Consider the following 17,558-nt stretch of genomic DNA (forward strand, 5'->3'; position numbering starts at 1 on the left):
CGGGCTCCTCTTGTGACTTCTGCTGAAAGCCCGTTCTCCGCGCTCAGACACGCGGCCGGCCCTTCTCTTGGGAAGAAGAAACGGGATCGTCCTTCCCCAGCCCAAGGCGGGAAATGTCCAGCTGCAGCAGACTCGGAGCCCCTCCTGCCATGGATTTTCCTGAAGTGCTGAAGTCTCTTCTGGAGTACTCTGTGCCCTGGACGGGATCTCTGAAAGGTAGGATGGGCGCGCCACTCCTTTTGCCCCAAAACCAGATTGGGAGAGGGAGGGGTGGCGGCATAATATATATTGGCTTTGGCTCTTCTTTAATTCGACCTAAGCCACAAGGATCGGGAAAGTCGAGAGGAGCGACACGTGCTGAGAGCCACACTTTTCTGGTGCTGCTACATTAGGTGTGGGTCGGGGAGGGGGCGGCCGGAGACTTCGGAAGAAGCTGTCAGATACGTGGTGGGTGTCTTGTGTGGATGGTCCGGTTTGATCTCTCAGCTCAAGCAACTGCTGCTGCTGCTGGAGCCGTTCTACTTGGGCATCAAAAACTCCCAGGATTTCCATACCTTTTAATTCCGCGAGCTCAGCTCCGGCGGATCATGACCACAACAACTGTCTGATTTTTAGAAGACATCCGAAGGCAGCCCTGTTTAGGGAAGTTTTTAATGTTTGATGTTTTATCGTGTTTTTAATATTCTATTGGGAGCCGCCCAAAGTGGCTGGGGAAACCCCGCCAGATGGGCGGGGTATAAATAATAAATTGCTACTACTACAACAGCAACGTCAAAGGGCTTCCAATGAGAGCACGTCGACGATCCCACAGGTTTAAATCAGTGTCACGTCGTTTTATGGCTCTGTATCTGAGGCATAAGTGGCTGCTTCTCCCTCCACCTCCCATATGAAATAGAGCCATCCGGGAGTAGGATGCTTTAACAAGTGCTCCGATGGGCTTTGGGATCCGTTGGCTGATGCTTTCTCTTTCCCGTTATGTAGGCGTTTGTTTGGGGGTTGTTGTTTTTAAGTCGCTTGCTGCATATCTGGCTATTGGGCAGGAACTCGTCTAAATGCTGTGGTGCGTATTTTAGATATGGTCCTGGTTACTATAACACAAGCTGGTGCTCATTTCAGGGTCCCAAACATGTGCAATAAGGCGGATTTTTGTGGGGCAATGTAGTGAGTTGATGCAGTGGGGAAAGCCTGTTAAAAGAAATTGCCTGCTGTGTGAACTGACTGTGGCAACAGGAGAGAGAGAGAGATGATGGCAAAAGTTCGGTTGGAATGTTGTGCCATGTTGAAAATGGGACTAAAGGAGAATACATGTTGTTTTTTAGGTCCCTCTAGCATCTTCCTTTTGTCATTGTCTTGTTCGTCCTCTACTTCTTCCTTTCAGAAACCTTTGCAACAAGCCACTGGTATAAAAACGGAGCCAGATGTCTGTTCTGTGACACCCGCCCCCCAGAACTATTTGATATTACTGTAAAAGATCATTGGAAACAGGAGGTCCAATTTAGCTCTGGCAAAATAATTACAACTGCACCCAAGAGGAAAAATTATGCAGACCAGACAATTAATCCAGAATCAAATAGTATGTAATTGTTATGATAGGTGGTTGTTTTGACAGTTTATATACTACCTAATTATAAATGTATCCAAGTGGTTTACATCAAGTTCAACAAATAACAATACAGATTAAATCAGTTAAAAACTATTAAATCAGAAATTACTTAAAATATCTACTGGAATAAAGAAAAGGATTTGGGTTCAACAGGAAGCGGGGGGGGGGGGTGCTTGATATTAGTTAGGAGGCAGTTCCACAAAATTGGCTCCACAATTCTGAATGCACAGCTCCTGATGGATAAGAGTTGTGCTTCCAAGACATTCAGTTCTGAAGGACTGAAACTACCTAGCAGATTTTAGATAAACAACATGTGAAGAACAGAGGCGGACAATGTGCAGTCTTCCAGATGTTGTGATACTACTACAATTCCCATCAGCCCCAGCCAGGATGGTTGATGGGCAGGGATGCTGGCAGCTGCAGCCCAGTAACATTTGGAGGTTACAGGTTGTCTGTCTCTGGTTTTGTTTGAACATACAAAGGAAACAGATCTTTGAGGGCGATGATTTACTTTTCACTGGATGTGGTTTATCTTGGCTACTCAGAAGCTGAATTCTTAGATTATGCTATCTTTGAAACGTTGTCAAGGGAACCTCCCTCTCCCTTAAGCAAACAACTTTCCATTTTTACTTGCGTTGTTCTTTGTAACTTAAATAAAGCAAATGCACATGAACACACACACAGAGGTTGCTACTCATTCCTCTAAAACAGGAATGGGTAACTTTCCTCCTGCCCAATGGCCTCCTTCACCTTGGATCACCTTTCTGGGGTTCACAAGCTAGCAGTGGGTGTGGCCATCCACACACACTCACACACATTCCTGGAACATACAAGTTCACAGCATCCTCCTTCGGTTGATTCATGTGGTTCAGCTGTCACCCACTCTCCACACATCACATGATTAAGCTGATGAACAGGGAGGGACCACCCCAATGAGGGTGCTTAGCTCTACCTGCCTCAGTGCTGCCTGTTTTATTTTATTTTATTTTATCTGCTGCTACCCAAATCAGTGTGATCTTGCAGGGGCAGAATTTTTGTAGAGGAGGGCTAGATCAGACCCCCAAGAAGTCGGGCTCCCAAACATGCCATATATATATATATATATATATATATATATATATATATATATATATAAATTTATAGACCACCCTTCATCATAAGATCTCAGGGCGGATCCCAGACTTACATTGTATTCTATTTATGTTTTGCTGTACCTGCCTATTTTGTTGTTCACTGTCTTTTTAAAATAATGTTTTTCATTTATTCTTTATGGTACAGAAGATACATTTTGAGAAAACGACTGTTACAACAGTGAACAACAAATAACTTGTCATGATAAAATTACAGACTTTTCTCATGCTGTGTAATAAAGCTTCATTTGATTATTCTAAAAGATCACACCACATTTTCCCATGAGTGTTGGCTGGATTTCTGCCAGTCTGAACTATTTATGTATTCAATAAACATTTGCCATAAGTTATAAAGGAAACAGGGGTTGTGTTTGCCCTTTGCTGCTCTGACCTGACATGTTAGTTCATCTGCCAGTGCTATTGACCATACTTTGTTATACCAAGAATCAATGTTCAGTCCATTGCCAGTGTCCAACATCTGGCTATTTCCATACAGGCACCAGTCAATAGAAAGCAAAGAGGTCATTGTTTGTTGTACACTGCATTGATATTTTAGATGATGGAGCCAGCTATACATATTTTAGTATACAGTATAAATGAGAACTGATTTTCCAATGGCCTGAATGGCTCCATATTTCCCCCTCAGACCCTATCATCCTCTTATTTGTCTTCCTTTTAAATCAGCATTGACCTTTCCCATATCCAATATAAAATACAATTTTCTCAGACATTTAATTGTGGGCCAGTTATGAGTCTCACTGAATTCTCTGCTTTTTTTCTTTTACTGCCCATGGCTAGTACCAAAAAGGGACTGAGTCTGAAGTTGTTAGACTTTAAGCAAACCAAGAAGGTGCAGCTGGACTCTAGGGTGTAGCATTTAGTCTGCTTGGCAGTCAGAACAACTAATTCCAAAAGAACTATAAGTCAAAAAGTGTAGTCCAGCAAAGCTGCAAAATCAGTTCCTATGCATTATGTTCCTAAATAATAGCTCACATAGATCCTAAATAATGTATGTGAAACTCCACTATGTGCCAAACCGTGGGCCAGTAGTATGACACAATATAGATACTAGTTCAGAACATCAACCCTATGGATGTTTCTGCTATGCCAGAAGGTGACTCTTTCATTTGGTGAACTGAAGCCTGATTTAAATAAGTTGCCGGGCAAGTAAGAATGACCCTGTGAAGTGTCTCATGCACCTGGTGTCTTTTTTAAACTAGGTTGGCCTGCCTTGAGGTGCAGTGATAGCATGCCAGTGAGTGGACACCTCACTGGAGCACACTAGTATTGCATGCATAGAGGATGGGGGGGGGATTAAAATGAGAGGTTGGATATGTGGAATGCCAGCTGCACAGGTAAATTCCTCTTGCTCTGGGCATAAAGGTACTATTTTTTGTTTGTGTGCATTGTGAGCCTTCTCAGTAGTTGCACGTCCCTTATGCAACGCCTTCCCATCAGATGTCAAGGGAATAAACATCTATCTGAATTTTAGAAGACGCCTGAAGGCAGCCGGTACAGAGAGGTTTTTAATGTTTCAGTTTTTTTGTGTTTTAATATTTTGTTGGAAATCACTCAGAGTGGCTGGGGCAACCCAGTCAGATGGGCAGGATATAAATACAAGAACAACAATTATTACTGACTTCTATTGGATAAATATAATATATATATATTTACTGTTAAAAGGTTCAAGTAAAGTTTTGGAGATAGATTAAGGTCTAGGCAAATTGCCTAGGGGGCAATGCTGGAGAGAAGCTTTAGTCTCGTAAGTACTGTAAAGTTTGGCTAAATTCAGTTTTATTTACATTTGGGGCAGCTTCTATATGCATTTGCATGTTCTCTGTTAATAATAATATGATTTGCCCAGGCTTGCCCAAAATAAGGTCTATGATTACAGCTCCTTCAGTGTGAACTCACTTGGAATAATTGTGCAGGGTTAATACACAGCTGAACTGAGCACTGAATACTTGCTGGGGAATCACGCTTTGCTCTTGATTATAATCACACTGAGTTTAGGAAATTAAGAAAGCCAATTTTATTAAAGGGAAAACATACCTGATAGGAAATATCCTTTCTTCTGTCTAACTAAGATGGAGATACAAAGAACCATGCCTGCTCTTTGTTCTCAGCAGGAGAGACATACAAAGATGTCTCTTCTCCCAAGGTGAAAAAGAAAATGAGGAAAGCAAGCCTGAGAGTATCAGTCTAACACCTGATGGAAGGTCAGAAGATCTCTATGAAGTTTCGAGGTTCCTCTCTCTATATTTTCTCCTATGCGGACCCACCAGTCTTCCATACAAGCTGAGTTTCATTCTAAAACTTCCCACACGACTGAACACTTTTTGTCTGTCAGCCCATTCCCATTCTCTTTGTGACAACAGCTTTGATCTCCACAGCCCCCTCAATAATGGGGTTGGGAGAATGTTGCTTGTCCTTTTCCTGGATTCAGAGGAACATCCTGTGCAAGTGGTACTTGTTTTTCTTCCCAAGCTGTTGCAGTTAGCCTGCCATTCAAGGATCACTAGAAAACACGAAGACCAACAAAATACACATTAGAAGCAGGAAAGTGGCTAGAAAGGAATAAGGGAGAGAAAGGTGTGCTAAGGGAGGAAAATGAGAATGAATTCAGCAGAGAAGCTGAATGAATTATTTGCATGTATTTTCATGGTGGAAGATGTAGGGCAGATCTGATCACCTGAACCAACTATAGCAGGATGAGAGTCTGAGGAACTGAAGCAAATAGTACTAACAAGAAATGAAGTTCTAGGCCATATGGACAATTTAAAATTCACAAATTGCCGGGTGCAGATGGTATCCACCTGAGAGTTCTTTAAAAACTCAAATGCTGATCTTCTAACAAAAACATATACTTTGCTCCTAACATCAGCCTCCATACCTGAGGACTGAAAAGTGGTCAATGTGACACAATTTTTAAAAATGAGAACCAAGGGGATTCTGGTACAGTAATTACAAGATAGCTAGCTTAACATCTGTTTGGAGAAAGCTTTATTAAAGCTAAAATTACCAAGCATATGGAAGAACAGTTCTTGCTGAAGCAGAGGCGGCATGGCTTCTGCAAGGGTAAGAAGTCCTGTCTCATTAAGGAATATGACGAAACATATAGAGATGATCCAATCAGCATTATATATTTAGACCAGTGGTTCTCAAAGGTTGTGGTGCGCCACACTGGTGTGGCAGGAGAGGACGGCAATATGGTAGGAAGATTCAAGGATAATCAGTATTTTATTTAGGGAATGATTTGTGTTCTTATGTAGCTGCATTGTTTTATACTTTCTGGATGTCCCATGATCATATTATAAACTAGTTGTGTTCTATTTTACAAATCAAGCACTGCCATGAGGTATCTCTCCCCATGTATTTCTTACACACACAAAAATCACTGGTGCAAACAACTTTTTATTCTGAAAGTGTAGCCCAGAGAAATGTTTCAGAACCACTGTGCTATGGAATTTATTCCCACGAGATGTGATGACTTGGGTGACTTTAAAGGAGGATAATGGCTAGTAGCCTGGATGTCTATGTTCTTCTACCTTTGCTGACGTGGCCGATCTAGCACCACCTTTCTCACTTCTGAAGATAAGGGAGCTCAGAAGAGCATCTGAGGAAGACCTTAATATCTGGGCAGGTTCATGCAGTCCTTCTGGTATCCCAGTGCTAAGCTGTTTAAGGGCTATAAACATAAAAGCCATGTGCTTGGCAATTGATTGTTAACTAGTTCAGTTGTTTTGAGACTGCTGGGATGTGATCCATTCAACCAGCCAATTACGCATCTTGATGTAGTATTTTGTACTAACTTAAGTTTCTAAGTATTCGGCAAAGGCAGAACCACATATAGTGCATTACAGTAGTCAAACCTGGATGTTTCCATAACATAACTATGGCTAGAAGTCATTTGGGTCTCTAAATATAAGACCAAATCTATCAGCACTGCAGATTGTCGTCTGAGTACAACCCTGCCTAGGAAAGGCTAAAGAACACCATATAAACTAGATGAACTGCCTACCAACAGAAACTGCACCTGAGTTTCAGTTCATTGGCCGTTATCCAGTCCATGGCTATCTCCAAATACCAGCTTACCGCTTTTGCAGCCTCACCTGATCTCTGATGAAAACGATAAACTGTTCTGGGTGTCGTGTGCGGAGTGATGACGCACCTTGTCGCAAATCTCCAGATGACATGTGCCCTGGTTATGATGTTGTCCTTGTGCACTAGAATATGCTAGGTGCTGATGTTGTGTAGAAATCTTATTACCACTAATCCTATTAGTCTGAACTCCAGATTTCATGTTGAGGGATAATTCTTCTCCCAACCATTTTGTAAACAGTTGAAAACAGCAAGCCTTCAGTGGGATTTCAATGTCACCAGTCCCAGCAATGATGATGTCCAGTTGGACCTTCCAGATAGAATGCAGAAGTGGAACAGATCACTGGAGGAAATTGATGCAGGAGAAAACCATGGTCTAACTTTAGGGACCATGGTTTCTTTAGTAGCAATATACCTTAGTGTTGTGTATTGAGTCAAAGGATTTTATATCTGTATTATTATTGTCTGTAATTGCATTAGGGTAAAGTGACTGCCTTTTGGTTCCAGAGGGTACAGCTACTATTGGTTCATTTAAGCTGCTGTATTTGGATCCTCTGTCTTATTGGTTGCCTCCAAAAGGCAGGACTGTGATTGCCTGATATTGTTCCCTCCAAAATGTATCCTTTCTAGCTAGTTCCCTGTCCCTATAAATGTAGCTCTCCCCTCCTCAGGTTTCAGTCTTGTTGCTTTTAATAAAGAAGTGTTACTAGAGAACTGTCTCCAGCATATTATGTCAAGAGAGCTGAAATCACAAACCCCACGTCACAACACTTAGGACATGGATTCTCAAGCTTTCTACTCCCAGGGCTTACTTGAGATGGCTGAAAATCACTGAGGCCCACAAACTACAACATGGTGATGCAGGAGCCAAGCAAAATCCAAAACAGTGGCAGGTGGAGGTAAAGTTTGGCATAATCAACTGGCAGTTACTATTACTTTCTACTGATATCTAATCCATTTTTTGAAATTGCTAAATTCTTTGCCTTAGCTTTTTCCTTGTGGCAAGGAGTTCCATAATTCATTTCCTCAAGCTAAGTAAGAACAGTTGCCATGGATGTATTGTGACTCAGCCACTCCATATTAGGAAGAATTTGCTGATCCAGTGGCTTTAAGTGAAAAGGGTTTTTCCACACTCAGCTTGTACCTTATCCCACCAGATTCAAAATGTTCAGTGTCCTTTGCCCCTTCTCACTGATCCTTTTGCATTCACCTCTTCCTCCTCTAACAGCTCCCCTCTATTACTACCTTCCATTCTAATCCCAGGCCAGTGAGGAGGCACTGAACAGGCTGTGGCACCAAGAGCCACCTGAAAGTGGCCCTTGACTCATTGCTGGGTCCCAGCCTAGTTTGAGAAACACACCGCCCAAGGAAATTCGGTTGTTTCAAAGCTGCCTCAAACCACCCTAGAAGCTTTACTAGCCATAAATATAATAAAACAGCTTTCTATGCTTGACTGTAATTAGGTAGACTGAGAGCAAGGCAATATTGTGACTCCTGTTGCAGACCAATACTATGTAAGCCATACTGTACATGAACCAAACAGTACCCATTTGTAAAAGTAGCAAAATAACGTATTTTTCCGTTTATAAGACACCCCCATGTATAAGATGCCCCCTATTTTGGGGGACTCCTATTTAAGAAAATGGGGGGAGATGTATCTGTGTACAAGACGCCCCCCCAATTGTTGACATTATTTTTGGGGGGGCAAACCTAGTCTTATACACAGAAAAATACTGTATGTCCTTTTTTATGCCTCCATAATTATTTACATTTATGGTGGTGTCAGGGTGGTTACATGCAATCCTGCTTTCAGTATTGCCCTGCAAAAGCTTCTGGTTGGACATAATGCAATATAGTGGGCAAAAATGCGTAAACATTACATATATTAGAAAACAAACTCACTTAAAAATGCTGATCAATTTTCATGAGGACTTTTTTGTATGTAAATGTAGTGAAGCAAAGTTAAGACTGGAAAAATGAGAAACAGGTTACATGCATATAAAAAGTAGAAATTTAAAACATATTTATATTACAACAAGGATTTTCAGTTAATCTCCAGTTTGCTTCTGCCCACTGGAAGAAGAGAGGCTTGCAACTATGAAAATAAAGGTCTTCTCTTGACTTTATATACCTCTGCTTGCTTGCTTCTATTGCAAACAGCAGGTGGCTTTAGACTGTACTCTGTTCTACTGTTTCTGAAAAGTCTTCAAGAAGCGAGTAGGGACACTTATGGCTGCAATTCTATACTCACTTTGGAGTAAATTCCACTGACCTCAGTCAGACTTACTTCTGAGTAGCCACAGGCTTTCACTGTAAATTATTTTAATTTTTCCCCCCCTGCCAAACAGCACTTAAACTGATTTACAGAAAGCAAATAATACAAACTAACAATACATATACTGTAATACATACACATAAAGCAAATACATATATGAAACACTAGGTACAAACTAATAGCCACATAATAGTTCTGAACCCAAAAGCTTGATGAAGAAAGGTTTGCTTGAAAACCTCAGGTGATTTGGCCTGTCACATCTTTTTGGCAGGAAAGTGCCATAACACTTAATGCCACTAGTGGGACCTAAATTCAAGATCTTAATTCCCAATGGGGTGGACACAAAGGAAGGCATTCCCTGGTCTAGAAATTTAGGTCCGCAGACTTTTAGGCATGCTCTGAGATGAATTTTACAAGCACATTTGATGCTAGTGTGTCTTCCAAGATTCTAGTACGGTTCAGAACTTCTAGATTACCGGTATATTAATTTGTTTATTCCAACAATGGGTGAATAAAATTTTTCATTCACGATTCATTCTTATGTGAACTGAATTGTAATTATATGAATTGTTTGTTGTTTCCGACTGTCAATATGTACCTATTATTGCTTAGTTTGGCTCTAGTGCACTCCTACCCAGTGGAGGCTGGGGTCCACTGGGATCTGCAGGGCGGAAGGCAAGGAGGCCAACAGTATACAGTGGTACCTCAGGTTAAGTACTTAATTTGTTCCGGAGGTCCTTACTTAACCTGAAACTGTTCTTAATCTGAAGCACCACTTTAGCTAATGGGGCCTCCTGCTGCCGACGTGCCACCAGCACTATTTCTGGGTTAGCGGAGTCTGTAACCTGAAGCATATGTAACCTGAAGTGTATGTAACCTGAGGTACCACTGTATAGAGCCAGAACCTTTGGCAGGCAGAAGCAGAGCCAGTAATAGGTGAAGGCAACTAATACTGGTTTCTGTCTGGAACCTCCTCCTAAATTCTACACAGGCAACACTGGGACTAAGGAGCAGAAGTCTGACAAGCACTGCCACCCCCTGGTCTGGTTGTAAATGGACTAGCCTCCACTGTTCCCACCACTGGTGTTTAAAGCCAGGTGCATATAAAAGTTAAAGGTAAAGGACCCCTGAAAGTTAAGTCCAGTCGCAAATGACTCTGGGGTTGCGGTGCTCATCTCACTTTACAGGCCGAGAGAGCTGGCGTTTGTCCGCAGACAGTTTTTCCAGGTCATGTGGCCAGCATGACTAAGCTGCTTCTGGCGAAACGAGCAGTGCATGGAAATGCCATTTACATTTCTGCTGGAGCGGTACCTATTTATCTACTTGCACTTTGATGCGCTTTCGAACTGCTAGGTTGGCAGGAGCAGGGACCGAGCAACGGGAGCTCACCCTGTCGCGGGGATTCAAACCGCCCACCTTCCATTTGGCAAGCCCTAGGCTCAGTGGTTTAGACCACAGTGCCACCCGTGCATATGACATTAGCTAAATCCAGTCTGTTGAGAAATACTCCTGTTTGATACGCTTTCCTTCCTTGAACAGGAGTTCAGAGAATTCCAGGGACAAAGAAAATTACGCAATGTGCATTGGGTGTAGACACTCTGGCCCCGTCTCTGATGTGTGCAGCGAACACTACTTGAAACACAGTGGGGAGAGAAACGACCCTTTTGCCTTTTTAAGCCATGGGGGGCATACATACCCTATTTTAAAAGGTTTTATTTAAATGGATTTCTGTATCGCTGTACTTTTACAAAATATGGCAAGCTCTTTTGCAGGTAACTGCTTCAGAAAGTGGAGAATAAGTTATTTAAATATGACAGAAACTTCCCACTGACAACCTTCCTTGGAGGTTTTTAGTTGGATGGCTATCTGCCATGGATGCTTTAGCTGAGATGCTTGCATTGCACGGGGTTGGACTAGATGATCCTCGGGGTCCCTTCCAACTTTACGATTCTCTGACAATGGGTGGATGCTATTTTTAAACGAAGTTCGGAGGCGTATGGGTGTGTATGGTAGGTGAAAGAACAAACTGTGCGTGTTCCTGTTTTCCTGCAGAGGGTGTGAGGGGCTCCCTTTTGGAAGCCTCATTGTTGTTGCTGCTGTTCGTCCTGTGAATGCGCTTGCTGGCCTCCAATTCGGCGAGCTTTGCGACCTCTAAAGACGCCAAGCTCCTCTTTCCGGGGCTGCCCCGCTGGGCCCCCTCCGCCGTCCCGGCCCCCCTTTGGTCCCCTCATCTTCCACTCCCCCTCCTTCCCACGCAGGTGAAAAGGGCTCCGCCGCCTCCCTCTGCTGGTTACCCTGGCGCGCACCCTTCGCTTCAAGGCTCACTTAAGGTCAGAGCCGCGGGTGCGCGCCGCGCGCAAAGCAATAGGCGTCTCGGCGGCATACCCGCCAGCGCGTGGGGCGGGGCCCCCATGCTAATGAGAAACTCACCCCTCCGCTGCACGTGCCTGGCGGCCAGCCCCGCCTTCCCGAAGGCCCTAGCCAATCGCAGGGCGCAGAACGTGAGGGTGGCGACGCTGGGCTCATGAATAGTAAAAGCGCCTCGGGGCCCCCCGGAGAAGCCGCCGTCCGGAGCGGCGCACGCGCAGTCGTCGTCGTCAGTGTCGAGTGGTGGCGGGTCGGCCCCTCCCTCTCGCTTCGCGGGCGCCCCCTCAGCTGGCCTCGTTCGCTCGCCGCTCTCAGGGCCTTCACGGGGAGGGTGGGGGTGTCTCGGAAGCCGCCGCCGCCGCTGCCCGCCGCCCGCTTGGTTATAGTATGTCCAGCCGTGCCGCGCACCAGGAAGCGGCGGGGACCGCGGGAGCCGCGCAGCAGGAGCGGGGCCTGGCGGGCGCCTTCCCCTTGGTGTTGAAGAAGCTGATGGAAAACCCGCCGCGGGACACGCGCCTCGGTGAGGGCGGCGGCGGGAGCGCGGGGGGCTCCGGGCAGGGCGGCCGCTGCGGAGCGAGCCGGAGGGTTGGAGGGGAACGGCGCGCGCAGAGTCGCGTCCATTTTGCGGCGCTCTGGCGCCCCGGTTTGTCCTTCGCCTGCCATGATCCGGGCGGCTTGTTTACGCGCCTGAGATGAGCAGCCCCAGCCCCTCCCGCACGCTTACGAGGGAGCAAGCCTCGCCGTGCAAACGTGCCTCGGGTGGCACCGCAAGGGGTCGTGGCGGAGGAGGCAAAAGAACGGCTCCTCCCGCAGCGTTGAGGGGCCGATTTGATATCCCGTTTCACCATAACCACAGTGGCAGCGTGGCTGCCAAAACTACACACGGAAAGGCCAGGCGCTCTCTTCGCTGCGCCGCCCTTCCCGATCCAGAGAAACGATCTGGAGACAACAGATGGGGATTTCATCAGGGCTTCAAGCGAATACTCTTTGCAAATATTCAAGGTTGAGTTGCGTGGGGGGAAGTGAGGGGGAGGCGTTTGCCGTGGTTGTTTTGATGCTTCGTGGTATTCCGGAGATGGAGGTGCTCCTGATTAACGTAAGCATGCATACGTGTTCTGGAACCGCCCTTCCCAAGTGACACACCTGCATGCACATTTCTCCATCAACATTCCAAGATGGATGTGAATGTAAATCTCGTTTTGTAGATGTGGCAAGGATGGCTGACCTGCATTTGTCTCTTGCAATTCACCTGGTTCCACAACACCTGGATGGATGGTAGATTTTTTTACTCATGGTAGATAAGAAGAAAATCTACAATGGACAGTTTGCTAACCTCAGTAGTAAATGTTAGGCTTCCTCCAGTTTTGGACGTTCACTGGAGCCCTGTTTTTATTTTCTCAAAGCTCCCTGGTTTCTAGTCTACGTGATAAAATTCCTTCCCTGTGCAGAAGGTCTGGAGTGCTGTAGATTTGACACTCAAAATAATGGACACCCAAAAGTATGTGATCTTGTGTATTGGGTGAAGCATGCAGTGTGGCTTTGTTTAAAATCTTATGGGAAGGTGGTTCTTTTATTACTTGAAATACTTAATGCAAAGTAGATGCTCCAGCATTGTGCCTGCTGCAGCCCTTTCCTAATTCTTGCCGTTTGTTTTCTATTACTGTAATAAAACTTTTTACATCTACATATGTTTTCAGAAGTCAACTGATTTTCCTAAGTCTTTTTTCTTTTCTTTTTTAATCATTTCAGTTAAAGCAAAGGAGAAAAACATAAAAACAAGTATCATGCATACATACTGTTACAGACTAAATATGGTAGCATAAGTGGCTGACAACATTTGAGCAGAATTATTTAAATTCTACTTTATGCAAACCCTCTTCTCCCCTTTCACCACCACTTCAGCCAGCCAAACAAGCTTTTTTTAATAGGTTGTCCAGAGAGGGGCATTATTTTGCAAATGGGTTGTTTCAGATCTAATGTTTGTGTGTGCACAGTTGCTATATAAGAGTCCACACACTCTGGGTTTTTTCAGTCACCATATTAATTATTGTTGCACTTCTTGATGTCCACACCAGTGGGAAAAGTTTGGCAGAAAATATCCTGGGATAGTTTGAGAACCACTGTATTATATATCCTAGAGCTGTCTTCCAGGTTTTCACAATTTCCTGTATGGCCACCACTAATAAAAAAATGATAAGATCCATGTACAGAGCCTGTCTCCATGTCACTAAACATTGACAAATGTTTTCCCCCCTTTTATTGTTTTTGGACTGCAATTCTATATATTGAAAGTAGGTCCCATTTAACACATTGAGGCTTATTTCTGAGTAAACATGCAAACAATTGCACTGTCAAAGAAACATGTTAAAATGCTTTGCCATATGTTGATCACATATAAACTTCTAAAATATAACATGGCAGTAGTAGCTGGGAAGTTAGAATGTTTATCTTCATGTGATTTACTAACACTATGTGGACATGTCTTTGCCTTTTAGGACAGTTACACTTTTACAGCTTATCTGCCACATCCTCACTGGTGACTGGATGTAAACATATAAAAGGGAAATGTATGTCTCCAAACATGCAATGGATATGAGTCAGCCAGTTGTGGCTTCTTAGTGCATGTTTACCATAGCTTCAAAGACAGACAAAGTAAACACTTTGGTGAAACCATAGCACACTACTTAGAATCCAGGGTTTTAACAGTCTTGCTGTGAGTTGAGGGGCTGGAGTTTGGCTGTGAACATAGATATTTATAGTTATGTGCTGAGTGTGCACACCAACGTTCATTCTGATAGCTTAATCTCAAAGTCCAGTGTTGCATTTTGTGCATAATTGCTACCCCCATTTGAAAAGGGATGTTTCTAATCTTAAATGGTTCTGTACTGGCACCTATCATGTGCCTTCTGATAAGTGTATTGGGCCATGATGTTGTTGAGTAATTAAGTGGTGTATATGTTTGAACCACAATTATAATTCTCCATAAGATTAAAACCATCATTTCATTTCATTTTACATTTAGATAAAGAGAAGAAGGAAAAACTTGAGGAAGATGAAGCGGCAGCTGCTAGTACAATGGCAGTCTCTGCCTCCCTCATGCCTCCCATCTGGGACAAAACAATTCCTTATGATGGGGAGTCTTTCCACCTGGAGTACATGGATCTGGATGAGTTCCTGTTGGAGAATGGAATCCCTTCCAGTCCTACTCACCTGGATCTGAACCAGAACCCACTGCTGCCTGTGGCTGAGCTGGAAGGAAAAGAACCTGCCAGTGTTTCTACTGCTACCACCCCACTCTCATCATCTTCCACAGTGGTTTTCCAGCCATCAGAAACTACCACAAGTGCAGGTATGTGTAATGATGTCAATCTGAATATTTCGTAATCAGAAAATCAATAGGATATATTTGCCTGTCATGCTTTAATGCTTTTTCATTTAAAGTGGAGATGGATGGTTAAAACAGCTGTAGCAAATCGGCTTAAACTTGTCTGTGTAACTTGCATTGCTTCTGCAGTATAGCTCCTTATCACTGTTAGTGCATTGCTTTTACACTACATCAACTACAGCGGCCCTGCCTAAGTGACTTTTTGGTGCGCCCCCCCCCCCCAATGAATGAAAGTAACGTTACAACTAGACCTCCACTGCATTAATTGTGCTTCTGGAACCTTTGCACAGAGACATACCCTAACGTTGGGATAGTAGTGTAAGTCTGTTCTAAGCTTTAAGTGAGCTGTACTTTCAGACAGAGCATGCTCTTTTACAAAGCCTGTGTGTGTTTGTGTTTCTTGACACAACAGGTAGCTTAATAATTGGTTGCTGGGAGATGTATGTGGAATATGGAACTATTATCTGAAAATGTGCAGAGTCCCAGTCATGATTGCTACACCCAAACATCTTCTGACCAATAGACATATTTTTTCACAAGTCCGAGTTCTCTTCTTCGTAGATTACCATCCAGACAAAATGTTATCCTTCACATGACGAAACAGAGCACATTAATACCCTGCATGTCTGGCTATCTGCTTTGGCAGACGTGATGTTGAGGGGAATTGTTTTTCTTGAAAGCATGCATTTGTTAGCTGTTTTCATAAGCAGTTAATCTTATTTGACAGATGAACAAGATCTATCTATCTATCTATCTATCTGTCTATCTTAACAGGATTGTCTTTACACTCTTCCTGTAGTTTTACTGCATGCAAGCTGGTACACAGTTTGGGGTAGTTAACACAAGAAGACTGCAGATGCTGGCTTCTGGGAATGACCCCATCTGTCCCGGATTCAGAACAAATTCTTAATGGATTGTTAATAGGATGTTAATTGGGATTAATAGCCTCCTCCGCACTCACTCACAGGCGTACTCATACCTGTCTTTTGTATGGGACTCCAACCAGGCTGAGGCAGTCCTGTGGCTTGACATTAGAAGAAGGAATGTACTTTTTTGTTTTGCTGTCAACCTTTCAATTTGCTGCTGTCCAGGTTTCCTTGCATATCTTAGGTGCATTTCCGAAATACCATGGATTGATGTGGTTATTATTTTTTTTTTGGTGAGTTAAATTAGCTAGGTGACCTGTTAACTGACCTTAAATTGATTGTATCCCAGCTCCTGCTGCAAGTATCAGGGTGTTTTGGTGGGATGAAATGGGTGCACTAACTCCTGTCACAACAGCACAGCCTTAAGGCTGCTTTATAGTGATTTTATCCCTGTGGTCTTTTAATTACCCTAATTAACTAAAGTCAAGGATATGTAACTAAAATCACACATTCTTCCCTTGCCTTCTTCCTTCCTCTCCCATGGGTGTCGCCTTTGTGTCTAGATTTAGACCAGAAGTCCCTTGGGGTGAGGACATGTCATATCCTCCTTTGGAAAGTGCCATGTACATGGGGGCGTTAAATAAAGGGGGGCTGCTTTTGACCCTTTGGTTTCCTTGTTTGCTATGTTCCTCACACTGACTTCCTATTTCAATTTTTTTTTCTTTGCCAGAATCCTCACCAGATAACGAGAGACTGACTCCCAGCCCTGTTGATCCAGAGTGTGTTGAGGTTGATGTGAATTTCAACCCTGACCCTGCTGATTTAGTGCTGTCCAGTGTTCCAGGAGGTGAGCTCTTCAACCCTAGAAAGCACAAGTTTGCTGAAGAGGACCTGAAACCACAGCCCATGATTAAAAAAGCCAAGAAAGTCTTTGTCCCGGAAGACCAAAAGGTAACACCTCGTTTTTATCACAGTGTTAGAATGTGAGTTAGAGAGCAGTGTTCATGTGTAATTTTTTAGAATGAGTTATTGTATAGATGGGAAGTAATAATGAAAAGGTTATTGGAAGCTGGTTTGTTCACTACTTTGCTATTCTGTTTCATAGTACTGGTATTTCCTACAGCTCCCCCCCCTTTTTTTTAGTAAATCAGCTGACCCCTTTTGACCCATTGTATTGTTTGTTTGGTACAGAGGTATGAGCAATGTGAAAATGCCTTCATCCTCCTCTAGCAACTACCATGTGTGTGTGTGTGTGTTAACATACACATATACATGTATATGTGTATATATATATTTATATACGTATTTTTAAGGGTTACCAGCATTTGGTCAAGCATATTTCTATATTTCAACAGAAGTATAGTGTCCTGATCAAAGGAAGTAATAGAATTATTCTATTTTGCCTTGGTCAGACCACATCTTGAGTACTGAGTCCAGTTCTGGGTGCTACAATTGGATACAGTATTGACAAGTTTGAACTTAAGCAAAGGAGGGCAACTAAGATGATTGGGGGTATGGAAACCAAGTCTTGTGAGAAAGGGTTGAGGGAACTGGATATGTTTAGCCTGGATAAGAGGAAACGTGAGAGGAGATATGACAGCTATCTTCAAATATCTTAAGGGCTGTCATATAGAAGATGGAGCAAGCTTGTTTTCTCCTGCATTGGAGGGTAGAACCCAAACCAATGGATTCAAGTTACAAGAAAGGATTCCAACTAAACAGTAGGAAGAACTTTCTGACAGTAAGAGCTGTTTGACAGTGGAACAGACTCCCTCAGAAGGTGGTGGACTCTTCTTCCTTGGAGGTTTTTAAGCAAAGGTTGGATGGTCAT

At 43.5% G+C, this 17,558-nt stretch overlaps 1 protein-coding gene and 1 long non-coding RNA gene across 3 annotated transcripts in view; one reads left to right on the forward strand and one right to left on the reverse strand.

Annotated features, from left to right (window-relative positions):
• Window positions 1-17,558, forward strand: part of TEF (TEF transcription factor, PAR bZIP family member) — a 25,896-nt gene continuing 8,338 nt past the window's right edge. Inside the window, exons 1-3 of one of the 2 annotated variants that reach the window (XM_081878765.1) lie at window positions 1-216; window positions 14,499-14,825; window positions 16,458-16,678. In XM_081878765.1, the coding sequence (XP_081734891.1) occupies window positions 114-216; window positions 14,499-14,825; window positions 16,458-16,678 (651 nt within the window). In that variant the 5' untranslated portion in view covers window positions 1-113. Of the gene's footprint in view, window positions 217-11,706; window positions 11,997-14,498; window positions 14,826-16,457; window positions 16,679-17,558 lie in introns of those variants that run through there. The other variant, XM_081878766.1, reaches the window with a different exon arrangement.
• Window positions 4,742-7,248, reverse strand: LOC309351296. The gene is made up of 2 exons (XR_014160790.1): window positions 6,846-7,248; window positions 4,742-5,251 (listed from the first exon to the last, which is right to left on the reverse strand). It is a non-coding gene; the product is annotated as an uncharacterized lncRNA (long non-coding RNA).

This window comes from Podarcis erhardii, assembly GCF_964252035.2.
Source record: "Podarcis erhardii genome assembly, chromosome: 10".
Taxonomy (NCBI): Eukaryota; Metazoa; Chordata; class Lepidosauria; order Squamata; family Lacertidae; genus Podarcis; species Podarcis erhardii.